We start from the raw sequence: 18,187 nt of genomic DNA, 5'->3' as shown, positions 1-18,187 counted from the left end.
GGTAGATAATGGACAATACCACGTGTCAAGTGGAAACGTGTTAGCCGGCTATTTCCTTCCAATAGACGTGTAACCATAAGTTGCTGACAATCAGCTTTATGTAAGCAAATTGGGAAACCCTTTAAACCAAACATGGTGATCTTATAAACCCACTTCTCATTTACCTATCAAACTCATCAAAATCCTCAAACCATACACACTCATCAAAATCCTCAAACCCTTTAAGGTAGGCTTCGGATCTATCATCTAAAAAACAAAATTAAGGAGATGATAATACATTTACGTTGACTTTGCCACTGATTATAAGCTAAGGGAGACTATATCATAACATGTGGAAAGTAATTTTCATACTTGTAACCCTGACAAAATGAACAATAATTATATATCTAGAGAATATTGATAACCATCATGTTCATGTTCTAAAAAATTTATTAATGCTTTCCACTCTAATAGTTGCATTATTTATATGTAGCTTTGGAGGTTGATCAGCAATTAATGTCGTTTCTCAGTAACTTTTTCCTGCATCAGCCTCATACTTGCAAAACTAGACTCCCAAAAAGATGTACTATGTATACCCAAAAAAGGAAAAAGTACTGTAGACGAAATCTTTTCCATTTAATTTATAAATATAAAATCTGATTCAATTCAAGCTTCATTATTAATTACATGCAAATGTACGTACTATTCAGTTATTTTTCTTTGGTTAACAAAAGTACCTTTTAGTATTATGTCGCAAATATTGACAGCTGAAAAGTTAATCATCGACTTTTTTTCTTCTAAAATATATTTTTCCAGCACTTTTTTGCCCTTTTGGAGTCTTTCATCTGTAGTGTATCAGCGTATCCGTATATTTAAATATTTGGCCAAATTATATTTTTACTTTCTTTTAATTTGACTCGAAATCACTTTGTTCTTTGTGGTTAAAATACAGGGATTAATCAAATAATGAGAGGTAAGTTTGATGTATAAGAACTCAGCGAGGTAGGGATGAGAGCATGTATTTGATCCTCCTCAGTATCATATTTGGAAGAGATTTAAAGTGTATATATATATATATATATATATATATATATATATATATATATATATATATATATATATGAGATCATTTGACTTCTAGAGTAAGAATTATAAGTCTTACTCTTTATCTCAGCCATTGATTTCTATCCATCTAACAGTTATAGTTTATGAAGTCATATTAATTACATTACAAATGACAACCGTTGATTTCCTTTTATTAATGGCTAAGATGAGGAGTAAGACTTACAAATCTTATTCTGAAGACAAAAGAATCCTCCCCATATATATATATAGGGATTACTCGAATTATAGGAGCTAATTGTATTTTCTATACACACATAAAAATGTATGAGATCCATATTGTCCAATGTGAAGAGTGATGAACCAACTCGTTTGAGGCCCATTGTTTGTTGCCTTCTGTATCCGGTTGTTGTGGCTGGTGTTTAAGTAACATAGCCAAAACGTAGTTGTTTTGGTCTGTGATGGTTCAATACACCAAGTCACCACCTCATTGGTCATACGTGGCATTTGTGATACATTAAATGAAAATATCTCTCTCTTATACTCTCTGAATTCTCTTTGGAACCTTCAAGGTTAGGGTTTGTGTGGGTGAGTCTTTGACAAAAATCACTGTGATTGAGTGAGTTTTGATTTCGGTCCTTTGGAGAACCTTGAAGAGCTTATCAAGGTGCATTTGTTGATTGAGGAACAGTGATCAAAGTCTTATCCGTTGGCAAAAATTTTATCCAAATATCACGCGAACAATATTTTTTACTAGATTGTCATATGTTATAATTCGTTACCATTGATAGCGAATTTCGTGGCCAATAATTTTGTGACACGTGACCATATTGCAAACCAAATTCGCTACCACTTGAAGTGAATTATAACACGTCAGCTCTTTCCTGCGAAAGTGTGCCACATGTCATAAAATTATTGGCGAACGTAATTCGCTATCAGTCGTAGCGAATTAAGCCTACGTGACATTTGGATAAAATTTTTGCCAAAAGATGACATTTTGGTCACTGTTCCGTTGATTGGTCCACTTTTCAGTTTGGAGCTAATTAGTGAAGGAGGTGTTTCGTGAAGTAAGAAAATATTTAACATGAGATAAATAATTTTCTTACACACACTCAATAGTGAGAGCTATTTATATTTCTCTCTTTTGTATAAGTGAGTGTATAAAAATGAGTTTATTTCATCTTAAACATGAAATAAACAATTCCTGTAGTTTATATATGATTTAATTGTCCTACACGTTGTTTTTCTTTAATACTATTTAAATAACATCTTTTAAAATTTATGTCCTACACGTTGTTTTTCTTTAATACTATTTAAATAACATCTTTTTAATCCCATTCATGCATGCTTGTTTTGCAAATGAGAAATTAGATCAAATTTTATTATTATTTTTCTCTTTTTATAATCCTGAGAATATGAGTTAGTATCTCAAGACGATAGTCTTGAAATTAGAAATGGACTACACGTTTAACAAGGACGAACGATCGAGGTGCAAAGCTAAAATCCAATTGTTTTTCCTTTTAAAAAGGTTCTAAAATTCTTGTGCACATGAATCTTCTTGTTTTATGTGAGGGTCATTTTCGGGAATATGAACAGAATATCTGTAATACTTACTAAATAAATTACAAATTGTTATACCTATTTATCTCCTGATTACTTTTTGAATATAATTCTTCTCATTTTATTTTTTTTCGTTTTCTATATTCTTTATACTTAACTTTTTATAAAAAATATAATTTTATCTGTAGAATTTACAAAATTTATATTCCTGATTAATATATTTATTTAATATTACCAAAAACTTACAATAATTTATACTAAATCATAAAATTTAATTTTAAAAAAAATTAAAAATTGGTTTAATAATCACATATTTTCCATATATGTATGTGGAAATTCTTTTGTAAATTAAATTTTCAAATTTTTTAAAAGTATTTTAAAATTTTGTTTTTATAATATATTTTTTCCATACTTTCAAATGTAAAACCAATCTTTACTTAATATGAGACTATCTCTTCCGATAAAGTGTTTTCTTTGCTGCGCTTTCGAACTTTTTAGCAATGAAAAAGTCTTAACTTAAATTTAAGATTCTCAAAGTGAACCAAATTATCTTTTAATCTCCAACTAGTATTAAATTCAAAAAACAAAAAAAAATGTTGCTAGGGTATAGAAGTAACTAGGCTTTCTTTCATGTATATATATATATAAAAAAAAAAACTAGGCTTTCTTTGGAAAAGGACAGGCATGGAAAAACAACAGACACAACACAATCTTGTTCCAAAAAAGAAAGAAAAAAAGGAGGCCCTCGAGATGCCATCTACAGTAATCTCACGGCCCAGAAAGAAGAAAAAAGAAAAAAGAAAAAAAGAGAGTGGGTTGGGATAAGTAAATTTAGGCATCGATGATACATGGTGTTGTTTCTTTCAAGTGAAACAATAAAGAGTGGGAAAGAAAAACCATAAAAAGCTGTGAGGGTGTCCCTTTCAAAAGGTTTGGTGGTGCCATGTAAAGGATCAATCTATCAAAAGAGCATCCACACACACAATGCCTAGAGATATATAACCAACGGTTCTAACTTCTAACCAGCAAGTAAAAAAATATAACCATATATATAAAAAACCAAGACCAGAGCTGGCAAAGTGGGAGGGCAATTAGCCCCTCAAAAAATAAGCGAGTTTGTCCTGTCTTGTTTGGTGGATTGAACGGATTGGCTGGTCAGTCCGAGCTATTTTATACTGATCCATCTCGGTCTGTTTATGTTCGTCATCAATTCACCAAAAAATAAGTTTGTCCCGCATCATCTTGCTTTTGAGATTGGTTGAAAAACTCAACTCGCCCTGCTCTATTTAGCGGATGGGGCGGGTTGGCCCGCCGAGCCAAACCTCAACTGTTCTAACTCATATCCACCATAAGCATATGGATTAATTCTTAAGCATTATTACAATCAATTTAATTAGTAATATTGAATTCAGTTTTTCAAAATATAATTGTGTTAAAATTTGATAGAGAATAGTTTATTGCTGAAATGATTTTATTCGGCTTGAATCGATTAATAGAGTCATCATGAACCAATAAACAATATAAAAAAAAAATTTGTACCCACCTAGCACATAAATAAACACATAGTATATAAATAAGAGTAAAAAATCAAACAGCGAATTAGAAAAGGGTGAAGGACGGGTGATTGAATGAATTTTTGGATGGGATTTGGTGGTGGATAGGGGTGTTGAAAGAGCTTAGGGCTTTCAAGGCCTTTCGCTTAACTTGTGTAGATTTGGCTTAACTTGTGTAGATTTGGCTTGAACCATTTATTTTAGTCATTGGATAAAATTTTAACTTGTATAAAAGCTTATGTAATAAAAAAGTATCGTGCTTCGATTCAAAGCCTAGCTAGCTTTAGAGTCTATCAGATTGATCTGATATACTAACTCTTATTTTTATTTTATTATTTTTTATACTACTCATTTATATCTTATGATATTATAATTGAATGAAAAGTAATCTGATTTTTTTTATATGCAGAAGGAGACAACAACGCAGTATATTAAATTGTTGATATGAGTATATTAAATTGCTTACACACAATTTGTAGTATTTATTCTTTTGGATATGTAGAATTTTGTACTACTTTTTTTTTTATAAACAATTTTGTACTACTTTAATTTATTAGTTAAGCAGATTTTTTGAAAATTTTTATTCTATATTATGCTGTTTGGATAAATATTAAATTTATGAATTTTTATAAAATTTTTAGTAGTGTTGATCGTATATTTTGTTTGAATAAATTTTTGTTGTCTTATTTTTTTAACAGTCTAATAAGCTAAGTCAGACTTTTTTTTTTTAAATAAGTTAGGTCATAGACTAATAATTATATTCATAACAGGTTACAAATTAAGTTAGTCTGACACATTTAATCACATGTTTAACCTTTCAAGACTAAAATTAAGCAGAACCTAACCCATTAACACCTCTAGTTGTAGGTATTATACGAGCAAACTTTTAATACACCCGTTTATTAAAATGGATAATTTTTTTTTTTTCCATTTTAACCTTTTTTTTTTATGTATTTCTTCTCTTTATGTCCCTTTAAACTGTTCTCGTTTAGTAAAAAGGGATGTTTTAAAATTTTGATACACCAATAGTATTAAAAAAATATCCGTATTATCATGATGTGTATTGTGTAGTGTAGGGTAGTACAAGAATAGCAGTGATGAAATGAAATCACAGATCTTTTCACTTTCATTCGGACCAAACACTGTCACCTATATAGAGGGCCAGAATGAATTCATCTTCCTCTTCACTATACTCTCTTTTTTATTGTATTTTATTTACTGTTCGATGATAATTTTCCTAAAGATTTGTTTGTTTAACCAAACCAAATCAACCCAACCCAAATTGTACTTGTAATTTTTTGTATTTTTTTTTTAATTTTTCTTTTTCAAGTTTGGTATGGAAGTAGGGAAATTGAATGGCAAGAACTTTTTGGAGAAGCAGCAACAAGAAAAATTTTCAGAGTGGTGGAAGTTGCACGGACAACAACAAAACAAAAGCTTCCTGCTTCATTAAAAGCTGGAAGAGCAAATCAGAGAAAAGTCTCTGACTCTGGATCCTCAGCATCAAAACGCTGTCGTTTTTAACTCTAAGAAACGCTCTTCTTCTTCTTCTTCTCCTTCTCCTTCTTCTTTTTCACACGAGCATGCTGCAACGACGTCGTCGAGGCAAGGGAAGATAAAGATGAGGGGAGGAGGAGGTGGTGGTGAGATAGTGGAGGTTCAAGGTGGTCACATTGTGAGGTCCACCGGAAGGAAGGACCGTCACAGCAAGGTTTGCACGGCGAAAGGGCCGAGGGACCGCCGTGTGCGACTCTCGGCCCATACCGCGATCCAATTCTACGATGTGCAAGATCGATTGGGCTACGACCGGCCCAGTAAGGCCGTGGACTGGCTCATTAATAAGGCCAAGTCCGCTATCGACCAGCTAGATGAGCTTCCACCGTGGAAACCCACCGTCGCAGTAGTTGAAAATGTTCAAAACGACGACGACGCAGCAGAGAACGAAACGACGACGCTCCGTGATGAACAAGTGGGAACTGGTTTTCTTCCGTTGGAGACTGATACTGATATCGCTGATACTATTAGGTCTTTCTTTCCGACTACAACGACGTCGTCGCCGATTCAGTTTCATAACTACCCGCCGGATTTGCTTTCCAGAACGAGCAGCCAGGACCTAAGGCTCTCGCTTCACCAGGCCCAGGCCCAGGCCCAAGCCCAAGCCCAGCACGGGCTTTTCAACGGAACCGCTACGCTTGGGTTTGATGGAATGGTAGCTTGGAATGCTGCTGATACTGGTAATGGTAATGGTAATGGTAATGGTGGTGGTGGGTTTGTCTTCAACGCCGCTCCTTTTCCGTCGCCGTCGGTGTTGCCGGCGGTGATTGGCCATGGCCAGTATGTTTCTCAGAGGGGACCCCTTCAGTCCAGTAACACTCCTTCGATTCGTGCTTGGATTGACGCGCCGTCATCGTCGTCGTCGTTCGTCGCCGATCATCGTTATCATCATCCTCATCAGTATCTTTCGCCGGCGATGATGGTGCGTCAGTCTTCTTCTTCTTCGGCTGCGTCGGGGATCGGATTCGCCTCAGGCGGCTTCTCCGGTTTCCGCGTGCCGGCACGGATTCGGGGTGAGGAGGAGCACGACGGCGTTTCTGACAAGCCGTCCTCTGCTTCCTCTGATTCTCGCCGTTGAACGCCGACCTCCAAAATTCTCGAATTTTCCTTCTCCTTCAATAAGGTACGTTATCTGCTTCTTCAGCTATGTTGTTTTGTCCCTTCAGAATTCGTGATTCCCTTCAGAACCTGCAGTGATTTTCAGCTACAATTGGGAAATCAAGAACCAGGGTTAGGAGTTGGAGTTGGAGTTGGATTTGGAATGGTTCGGTTCAATGGCGTAAATGCGTGGGGAATGAAGAAAATCTGGGGTTGAATTTCCAGGTTTTCCAATCCCCCTCCAGTTTCGTTCTGTTAATTTTATGTTTTCATGTTTTGATTAGAGAGACTTTTAAGTCCGAGTGCTATGTTTGTTTCTTTTTCGTCTTTGTTGGATTGCTATGTTATGTTTGATGTTTACTTCGTTAAAATTTGTAGTGGTTGTCTCCTATCTACTTTGATATTAGTTTTTTAGTTTTGTTCTTAGAACATGCACGTAAAAATCATCACAGCTAGTTTGCTCCATTTATCTTATATTTTCCATCTTAGTGCGGAGCCAGATTCAAAGTGAGGATTTATCTCCATTGCAAAACAGGGCAAAATCCCAAATAACACCAATTAGTAGTGTGTGGTGCTAAAGGTTCAAGTTGGTTGTTACTGTCTTGTTTCAATTGATGGAAAGAGACGGGTATTTTCCTTCCCGTTTGGAAAATGCCCTATGTTTTCAAAGAGATGGATCAGGGTTTTCTCTGTATGAGAAATGATTGTTTTGATACTTCTTACTGCTTTTTAGTGCCATCCCTCTATAGCTTCCTAATGTTGCTAGAAAGAATTGAAAGATGAATGTACAGTTTTATTGTCTCTATGATCTATCTCTTTCGTGCTTGAATTTTGGGAGCATTTGGCTGAGAGAAGTCATTGTCCATGAAACTGTAGAAACTATTTTACAAAAGAAAGGAGTTGTGTGAGAGTTGATCCCGAGCTTGTTAAAAGGGAAATGTTCCTAAATTCAGTATGGTTTTCTGCTTTTCCTTTCCCATGTCATATTCGTAGTTCCTCTTTAGCCTGTTTAGTATGTCATGATGCATGATAGTGACTGAAGGGATGATTAGGAGGAATCAAAATTTACATGATAAAGGAAGGGAGGCAACCCAAGTCATCTTGATGGCGGCTTACCTACTTACCCAGCTAGTGTAAAGTATAGTACAAAGGAAAGCTTTGGCTTCTGGTAAAGTGGTTTCTATTTCTATCATTGGGTTTGGAACCTGATCTTCCCTTTCGGAACCAAAATATCATTTTTTTTATTATTGTTAAATTTAGGTTATCAACCTCACTGCAGTAAGATGAGATATTGAGTAGTGGGGGAATCTGTAAGTCGCAGTCCATACTCCTGAACCAATAACTTGGGTAGATAAATCCTAGTAGGTAGAACAAGTGGGGTAAGTGGAAAAGGGAAAGGGATGAGCACAACGAAGCTCAATTATGAAAGAATTCACAGACACAGGTGCCACCAAAGTGTGGTTCTTGTCCATCCGTCGATGGTCCCCTACCCCGAAAATCTCATTGCCTTAAAAAAAGTTTGTAATGTCCAGCTGGAAATTGCTTTATTGAAGGGGGATAATGAAAATAAAGAAAAAGAAAAACCATTGGCCTTTATTGAGATGGTAGTAATTGTTTTTTAGGTTGTTGGTGCTGCTAGTTGGTTGATAAATAACATTACTCGAAAAAGTTGAATTGGTCATTATACAGCACACAATTCTGGGTTGCCATATCTGCAAAAATCTGGCAATAATTAATGACGGTGTTACCATAATGAGTCCGACCTTCCTGTGTCTTACTTTTTCTATATGAAGCCATTCACTGACTGCAGGATAATTTATTACAGAACAAGCTGAATTATATAACCATAGCCCCAGTTTTCATTGGAAGGGAAGACCTTATTTTTATTGTTTCTTTATTGGAGGGTTGGTGGTAATGATGGAGAATAAAATATAGCCGGTGTGCTTTATTTTATTTTCCTTGCTTCTTTGCAATTCTAACGAAACTATTTGATCTCTCATAATACGTGTGATGAAGATTTCAATCACTACTCCTGAAATAAAGGGGATAGTAGACCATTCTATAGTTTCAACCAAAACTAGGGAATTTCATAATCATGCATGATCATGCAAAAACAGATAACAAAAGTAAGTCTCCTAATTTAATATGCACACCAAATGGTAGATTCTCACCAAGCCAAATATGGAAAATAAACTCTAAAAGAAGAAGCCATGAACCATCAAATTGGCTGCTTCAGTGTTATCCCAAGATGATACAGATGATAGCATGGGCTATATGGATACATCGTTCTTTGACAGCCCTGAAGTGCTGTTTTCCTTTCCTTTCCCAGTCTCCTTCCCATTAGACACAGCAGGTTTAGCCAAGGGCATTTTGCTTTCACTATGGTTCATCTTATCTGCTTTGGTTTTCTGCTGCTGGCCATTGAGTTTCTTTGTTTTGGGGGACTGAACTAGAGCCCGCACTTCCCAAGGACGTGCTGCAACCCAACGCTCCGTCCAGCTCCAACCCCAACTTTCTTTACCAAGGCTATAAGATGCCTGACCAAAATACTGGCTACAGTTTGGCCTCCACTGCAATATCATATTCATACAAGTGGTCAAATTTTGATTTTTGGTAAGGATAAAGCAATTAGAACAAGTTCTGCACCTGATGAGAGAACGCATATGCCATTGCTCGCTCTCGTTTAATTGCTGCTTCTTCTCGTTGATGTATCCTGGAAAGTATCTCTTCCATTGTTTCAGAACCACTGCACCATTCAACCTGACATACATTTACCAAAAGAAAATGCATGTTTTGTTAATATTGAATGGATAGCCAAAAGATCTTTAAATTGCAAGAAACGAAAGAGAAATCGACCACTATATTGGTGATAGCACTTAAAAAACGGCTGAATTCAAGCCATCACAGGCAAATGGTAATAACACTACCTCGAGTTCATTAATCTTTGCCTCAAGTTTTAACTGGTTTTCCAATTTCTTTTGCTTAATCCTGGCTTCTGTTATCATACAGATTCTGCGAGTTCTAATTTGATCTTGTATTCTGCTCCATGAATGTATATAGCTAAGTGCAGTTGCTGTTTGCTCTCTGGCCAAGTGATCTTGAATTAGAGCTTCGAATTTCACTGCTCCCCTTAGATGGTTCAATGTTCTTCTTGCCTGCATAGGTATGGGGGGCAGCAGGGGGAAAAGTTCACTCAAGTCACCAAGTCAGTGTGATAAATTGCTTAATATTTGAGAAAAAGCCTCAAATCAATATCTCTAGAAGATAGGAAAGTACAAAATTAGCTGCCATTTTGGGGTATTTAAAATTAAGCTGTCAGTCACTAGAAGATACTAATCTTCAAAACAGGATTTGTAGTTAAGCAGCTAAGTATAACAAACAGATGGTAGAAAACAGTAGATGAAGATGACGCAAATCGTTGATTCACAGAAGTAAAATGCTTTCCCAACTGCTGTTAAAAAGAGAGTAAGAACTGCATAAATAACAGATATTGTTCTCTATATCCCTAGGACAAAGCTCCCCATCCAGGGTCAGAGCACGGTCTGAGCTTTATTGCTTAAATTTGATTCTTTTCAATATACATGAGTAATATCTAATTCCAAATTCATTGCTTTTCGTAATAAATTACTAAAATCCTCTGATTTCTCTCTGTTAAATGCAACATGAAATACAGCATTATAGGCATAAATGCAATGAAAATTGGGACAACATGTAACGGAATAAATGGTGTCCAGCACCACACAGATATTGTACCATAAATGAACGAAATGCATTTTGAATCCGAGTAGCAGCAATATCATCAATCATCCTCGAGGGAACTGTCCGGTCCATCATCAAACTTTCATTCGGATTACTATTATACTCTTCATGAGTGGTTTGCTTCGAATTGGAGGATTCATTTGATTTTTCAGCAGTAGATTGTACCTATTCAAAGAGTGGGGAGAGAACAAACAGCTGCCATGGATGTGCTAAGTCATGGTAAAAATATCTTGCTTGTAATGAGTTTGCATATCAAATTATCAACTGCGGATTTTTCCTGAACTCTTAACGTTTATTTAAAAAAATATGTATTTAACTCAAAAAGCAAATGATACATCAAAAGTCAAGAGAACAAGAAAAACAAGTAAATTTCACAAATATTCTTCAACTGCTCCTTGGCCAGCTAGTCCTTGAAGATTTACTGAAAAGAGAAAGAAAAGAAATAACCTTATCTTGTTTGGATTTATCTTCCTTCCGTTTCTTCAGTTTGATTATTATCTTAAACCATTTCTTTGGACCCATTCCTATTTCTCAAGAAGGTAAGAACAGGATAACAGCCAACAAGAAACCTGCATAGCCATATTCGAAACCGATATGTTGTAAAGGAGGAGAGAGCATAGAAGATCATAGACTCCATAAATGTTTATAATGTAAACAGTAAAATGGAAAGATTAGTCAAATTTCCTAGATGGGCAAAAGCAAACAGGACATTTCTCTTCCTATCAACCAAATGAACAAATAAGCAAAAAAAAATATATATATATATATATATATCAAATTGAAGAACAATTGCGAAATAATGCTCCATTACCCATTAATAATTTGATGTAAATCATCATCATCATATTATAGGAAGGAAATTCCCTCATATGGTGTCCCTTTTCTTTTAAAATCTCAAAACTCCATTTAAACTTTCATGGACTTTATTTTTTAGATTGTTCTAAATATATTACAGTTATTTAGTTTTCATGCAAAATTCCTATCATACAACCTATCTAAATTATAATTCTTAAGCCATGGGATATGGGTCTGAAATCTTTCAATCTCAAAGCCAGAACTTACTGAAATCTAGCCTAAACTAACATGATGCCAGTAACAAACATGAGGCCTATACTACCCTTGCAAAATGAAAGAAAACTTCTACCCCAAAATTAACTATGCAAACACATCATTATACATTTTGACTGAAAGCAAGTGGCACAACAAAATCATCACCACAAACATTATATGCCAAGGTTTTTGATATGCAGTACGGAGAACATGAAAGGAAGATGCAAAAGAATGGAAATGGGAAGTGGCACATACCAGGCTGAGAGAAGAAAAAGCAGGCACACAAGGAGTTTCCTTTGGATAGGATGATAAATGGTTGAGTAGTAATGGTAAGACGTGGTACATTGTAAGACAACCCATAAAAAGATCGAAAGAAAGAGAGTTCCATAATAGTGGAGTGACAACCCAACCACACTGAAGCAGATGTTTGATCTCTTGGAAGTTTAGGAGTCCAGAGAAAGGTGAGGGAAGGTAATAGTCATGTTCAGTTGTGTTATTGAAAATGAAATACTATACTTAAATCATTAAATGAAAATTGAGTGAGAGCCATTTGAATGCTTTTTTCTTTTCTCTCTCTCTCTCTCTCAAGCTTTCAAGGCTGCTTAAAAGAAATATTTTTGGCTATGAATGAGTGTTAACATATCAAATTTTTTAAAAAACAAGTAGAAATTAAAAAAAGACAAAAACCTTAGTTATTTTAAAAGATAAAACTCTGTGTCATTTTCATAATACTCTCTCCTTCTAATTTTGTGGAGGAAAGAGAAGGCAAAAAACTAATAAATATATATTAAAATTAAGGATGTTCATCAATCGATCCAAACCGATTAAAACAACGGTGACTGAATCAAAAAACAGAAAAAAAACTCCAAAAACCAGCATATTTTAATTGGATTGGATTGGTTTTCAGTTTGGTTGGTGAAAACCGATATAATGTATTATGTATTTATTATTTTCAAAAAATGGTGACTTGGAATCTTGTTGTTTTGTAGACTTTAAATCTTGGATGTTATTGATAGCAAACTATTTTGTTTTAATTTTTTATTGTCTATTAATCTATTTTAACTCTTCATGAGTCTTAAAACTTGTTTTAGTTTGAAGATTTGAATTTTCTTGAATACGATGGGATTAGATCGAATGATTTTTACTTTAAAATCGATCTAATCCAGACCGCGAACCACCCTAACCATAATAATGTTGTTTCATTTAGAATAACACAAAATTGTGTCTTTTAAAAATGACAAATGTTTTTCCTTTATTCTTGTTATTGTCTATCACTTTTTTCCCCATCAATTATTTAAAAAAAAAAAAAGGAATGCATAAACTGTTGCATAAAGAACCCTAATAATTGGGAGGAAATTAAGGTAGAGATCAAATTATGCTGGTTTGTATTTTTAGGCACACTTGGATGATAAATTAATCACAATGTAATAAAATTCAAAAGTGTTATTTGAAATTAACGGTGGGGTACGAGCGTTTTAAACATTAGAGACATAATTATTTAAAGTATTAGGAACATTATTAATTTTAAAAAAAGTTAGAATAACGTTGGGTATATTTATAAAAAATTTCCATGTATAAAAGCAAGGGTAAAGTGATCCCTCTAACCAAATACTTATATTTTTTCTTTTTCTTTTTCTTAACAAACTTCAAACAGTAATTTTTTAGTACAAGAAGTTACAACAGTATATCTCCCTAAATTTAAAAGTAGCTAACTTTTAGATGATTTAGCAGTTGACTAACTAATTTTAAGATAAAAAAATTTGGATCATTTATTTTAATTGCCTCCAAGATTAGGTCATCGGAGTTCTTTAGATTTCGTAGCTCTGTTCGTTCTAACGCTGGTCTTATAGTTGACCATTAATTTAAAGATTAAAAAATGGACCATTAATTTTAATTGACTCCCAGACTTGTAACATAAGGGAGTTCTTGACTTCTTGGGGTACTATTAGCTCGGTTGGTTAGAGCGTTGGTCTTATGGGATGAAGGGTGCGAATTAGAGTCTCGCCTATAAATATCCATATCCATGTACGATGTCTCTGCCTGTAGATAGGTAAATAAGTACTTTATAAAAAATTATATACTTATTCAAGTTAAAGTTATTTTTTTAAAATGATTTTAATTAATAAAAATATTTTAAATATTAAAATTAAAATGTATTTTTTAATTTGATGATAATGGTGATGAGCGTGATGACTGGTGGTGGGGTTGGTTAAAGTTAGAGATGGGAAATTTTATATTTTAAAAATTATTTGACTTTTAACTTTTATTTTTTACAAAAGAAATTTTAACTAAAAAAAATATTATTTTGATTATTTTAAAAAAATATCTATCATTTTAAAGAACACAACTTGTTATTTTAAATTAAACGACTATGTTTTAAAATATATTTGTTGGTCTTTTGCATTTTTTCTCATCCACGAAATTAGGAGTGGATAGAAAAAGAGAGTATAGAAGAGAGAATATAAAAAAGTAACAAGTATGCACTAAAACATAATTGTTTCTATGTCCAAAAAAAAAAAACATAATTGTTTCGCTTAAAATGACACAAAGTGATGTCCTTTAGAATACAAATTTTTTGAATACCACAAAAAAAATACAAACTTTTTTTCCTCCAAAGAATAAATATGGGGAATTAAGATGAACTTAAACAATAAAGAAAGCTCATCTATTATTATATAATATCAATACTGGTTAGCAGGGAATAAATATGGATTTTATAATACAAATGGATAATTTATATGCATAAGACATGAATTTATTGCATGCATGATACATGAATTTTGCATGCATGAAATATATATTTATGCAAAAAAAAATGTTGACTCATCTGTAAACCTTACATGTATGAATGTTGACCAAAAAGAAATTTATTTATTTAGATTTATAAGGAAACTTCTCTAATCTCAAATCAACAAATAAAAATAAGAAGAATTTAGATTAATCAAGTCAATATATATATATATATATATATATATATATATATATATATATATATATATATAAGCATCTGTCATTGTAAAGGATATAAACTTATATCATTTTAGATTATAACCGTTGATTTTCGTCTATCAACAGTTACAATTTATTGGATCAAAATAATTAATTAATTAATAATAAATTTGACCCATTAAGTTTGACCTAATAGATTATAACCGTTAATAGACGGAAATCAACGGTTAGGATCTAAAATGATATAAGGTTATATCCTTCAAAAGGATAGATATTTTTCCCTATATATACATATATATATATATATATATATATATATATATATATTATCACCTAATAATCTCAATTCAATAAATTATAAAAAGAATGTAATTAAGAATATCAATTACCTGGTAGCATGGTCATATTCTTCAATCTCCATGTGTTCAGGAACCTGAAGAGAGTATCAATTACCTTGGGGGGAAAAGAATGTAAAATCTGCTATAAAGGAGTCCTAATATATTTTTGGGGGGGGGGGGGGGGGGGGGTGATCGGAACAGGTTTTTACAACTGGGCCGATCATGTGATCTTCCTCTGCAGCCTGGAACCGTCTTGGGCCAGAGCATCTTGCAGTTGGGTCGCTTTATCCCATGGGTCTTCTATGGAACGAGATGTGGGGTGTACCTGCAAGACACTCTGACGCTCAAGTCAGTTATGGTTCAAGCAGGTTTTATTATGCAAGAGAAGATGATGTACCTTAATGTTGATACATGTATTTATAGTAGAGTGATGTGTGCTTGGAAGATGCCTTTCTTCATGTGAAGGCAAAGGTTCCTTGGTGCCAAAGTAGTATGGATGTCATGATTAAATGTTGAGGAGCTTGCTGTCATGGTGTCTTTAAGGTTGAGGAGCTTGCTGGTTGTCATAAGCTTGCTGCTATAGAGGTGTCTTTGCTGTCATAAATATTGTTCAGCTTGGAGAGGTGGGTTGTGCAGCCTTCATTGACTATGAGCTTTCTTAGTAGTAAAGGCTTTTAGTTTGGGCCTTGTATTTGTATAATATTTATCCAGATCAGAAGCTCCCCAGCTCGTTGCTTATGCCGAAGGCATGAGGAGCGAGATGTATAGGTCTGAGGTGACTTGTCTATTTATCAACCTGGAAAATTCATTGCGCTTGTTCCTTTATCTGGAACTATCGTCTGTACTTTGTATGGGTGCTTGAGAGGTTCATGATTGTATTCTGCATTTTGATACAATTCATAATTCATAATGTATATATTTTGCATACCTGTTATCGCGCTAGAACTTGGAGTATCGCGCTTGAACTTGGAGGATCCTTTTGGGGGATCTTTGTAAATGGAGGATTCTTTTGGGGGATCCTTGTAGTTGGAGGATCCGAATGAGGGATCCTCGTACTTGGAGGATTCGTGTGAGAATCCTGTTATCTGATAGGATCCGTGAGAGGAATCCTTTTACTTGGAGGATTCTTGGGAGGACCCTGTTACTTGATAGGATCCGTGAGAGGAATCTTGTTACTTGGAGGATCCTTGGGAGGACTTTATTACTTGATAGGATCCTTGAGAGGAATCCTGTTATTTGGAGGATTCGTTGGGAGAATCCTGTTATTTGATAGGATCCGTGAGAGGAATCCTGTTATTTGAAGGATTCGTTGGGGGAGTCCTGTTATTTGATAGGATCCGTGAGAGGAATCCTGTTACTTGGAGGATTCGTTGGGGGAATCCTGTTACTTGATAGGATCCGTGAGAGGAATCCTGTTATTTGGAGGATCCTTGGGAGGACCCTGTTACTTGATAGGATCCTTGAGAGGAATCTTGTTATTTGGAGGATTCGTTTGGGGAATCCTGTTATTTGATAAGATCCGTGAGAGGAATCCTGTTAGTTGGAGGATTCGTTGGGGGAATCCTGTTATTTGATAGGATCCGTGAGAGGAATCTTGTTACTTGGAGGATTCGTGTGAGAATCCTGTTACTTGGAGGATCCTTGGGAGGACCCTGTTATGTTCTTCATTGCGCTTTGGCTTGGAGGACTTTTCTTCTGTTTGGTGAAACCTGCAATTTCCTAGATCTCACAGAATAATAACATTATATCATGGAGATGATAATTGTAACAAGATCATGTTAAAATAATAATGTTGCTGATAGAAAATGTAGCATTTGTTTCTGAGTTTGTCTGTGTTTCATGCGAAATTTTTGTCTTCGCCTTTTAGTAGTCATGGAGCCTTGCAATCTCTTATGGATTTCACAATAGAAGTAGTTAAGATACCTCAAGATAAGGGCATATAAATCAGATAAACTTTTCTAAGTCTATCTGCATTCTCAATGAGATTAATATCTTACCTATTCATCATTCATGGTCTCTGTAACTTTTATGAGTTTCATAACAGAGACATAAGATTTTCAAAATAAGTCGAATATGTCACAATTTGTATCGCGTGAGCATCTACAAGTTTATGTAATCTCACAAGAAGTATGATCTTCAATAGTGATTTAAGCATTCATGATATCTTCTGTCGATAAATGGTACTGATATGTACATCTCAGTGGTATGGAGTTTTATGCGAAAGCAGATGGCGATATATTGGCTTATGTCTTGGTCCCATCGCGCATTGATCAATATCGCGCCCTGTCATTTTGTAAGTAGTACCAATACTACAGGCATTATAATCAAATATATGCTGGGTCTCGCAAACTTTATGTAATCAAATATATTTGTAAGCAAAGTATATGTTGGCACGAGCACGATGCTACGAGGAGTCTTATGTCGTGAGTTGTCACCGTGGAAACAAAACTGTATAGACCGTAGTTCCAGATTGTTAAGTTAATATATGTAGCTTACATGCTTCAACCCTGTATCACGCGGACAAATACTTCCATAACCTTGGTTGTGATACATGTAAGGTCATCTACAAATCGTGCTATGGTACTTGAGTTGGGTAAAATATGCCTTCCTTTTCGAGGGAGTTCCTTGACAGGCTACAACAGTACTTGAGATATAAACCTTTTTGAGGTTTTAAAATTGTTTGGTTTGTTGCTCTCACAAGTCATAATCGCGCAACATCTGGGAATTATGCACACATATATGGGAGATGTAATGGTTTTGGTAAAGAATCATATGAACTTTTCCAACTGATATTTTCACATGAATTTTCCAGATGACAAGAGAAAGCAGCAACCGAAGCTCCATGATTCGAGTACGTGCACTGATAAGAGACGAAGATGAAAACGTATATGTGTAGCTATATTCATCTATGTATTATTCCTTCAATTCTCTAAGGAAGTCCACACACATGTTGTAGTTTCCAGAAGCCCAAGATAGTTATCTCTTTTTTAGATTTTTGCGCAGTGCTATTATAACTTACGCAAGAGTGTAACCAGCTCATAAAAATCATGTATCAAGTCGCATGATTAAGTACATACAACATGTATGCATGCGGGATATCATGGCGTCTTTGTTTGCCACGACGCGATACTCTCTACTTGGAAATAACCAACAAGAAATATAATGTTTAAGATTGAAGTCGGTGAAGCGGTGGTCTGATAAAGCATCTGTAACTGTAACCAAATGAATCTTTAACCTTTATGAAATAAGTGAACACGTGCTCGTGACATACCCTATCAACTTTTT

The 18,187-nt window shown here is 34.6% G+C and overlaps 2 protein-coding genes across 3 annotated transcripts; one reads left to right on the top strand and one right to left on the bottom strand.

Annotated features, from left to right (window-relative positions):
* Positions 1-5,288: 5,288 nt before the first annotated feature.
* On the top strand, positions 5,289-7,254 carry LOC133294904 (transcription factor TCP4-like). Of its 2 annotated transcripts, none has more exons than XM_061493669.1 (2): positions 5,289-6,831; positions 6,913-7,254. In XM_061493669.1, the coding sequence occupies exon 1, from the start codon at positions 5,776-5,778 to the stop codon at positions 6,784-6,786; it is 1,011 nt and encodes a 336-aa protein (XP_061349653.1). In that variant the 5' UTR covers positions 5,289-5,775; the 3' UTR covers positions 6,787-6,831; positions 6,913-7,254. The 2 variants fall into 2 exon arrangements, with proteins under 2 accessions (XP_061349653.1, XP_061349652.1); XM_061493668.1 differs by having other exon boundaries at positions 6,903-7,254.
* A 1,822-nt stretch (positions 7,255-9,076) lies between these two features.
* On the bottom strand, positions 9,077-11,087 carry LOC133294902 (protein IQ-DOMAIN 10-like). Its single transcript, XM_061493666.1, has 5 exons — positions 11,013-11,087; positions 10,560-10,730; positions 9,734-9,961; positions 9,453-9,566; positions 9,077-9,376 (listed from the first exon to the last, which is right to left on the bottom strand). Exons 1-5 carry the CDS (start codon positions 11,085-11,087, stop codon positions 9,077-9,079), a joined length of 888 nt encoding a protein of 295 aa, XP_061349650.1.
* Positions 11,088-18,187: the final 7,100 nt, after the last annotated feature.

This window comes from Gastrolobium bilobum, unplaced genomic scaffold (assembly GCF_033153095.1).
Source record: "Gastrolobium bilobum isolate Gb01-03AN ecotype WA unplaced genomic scaffold, APGP_CSIRO_Gbil_v1 utg8462, whole genome shotgun sequence".
NCBI lineage: Eukaryota > Viridiplantae > Streptophyta > Magnoliopsida > Fabales > Fabaceae > Gastrolobium > Gastrolobium bilobum.
The sequence above is the reverse complement of the archived record's forward strand: the minus strand, read 5'-3'. Positions and strand labels throughout refer to the sequence as shown.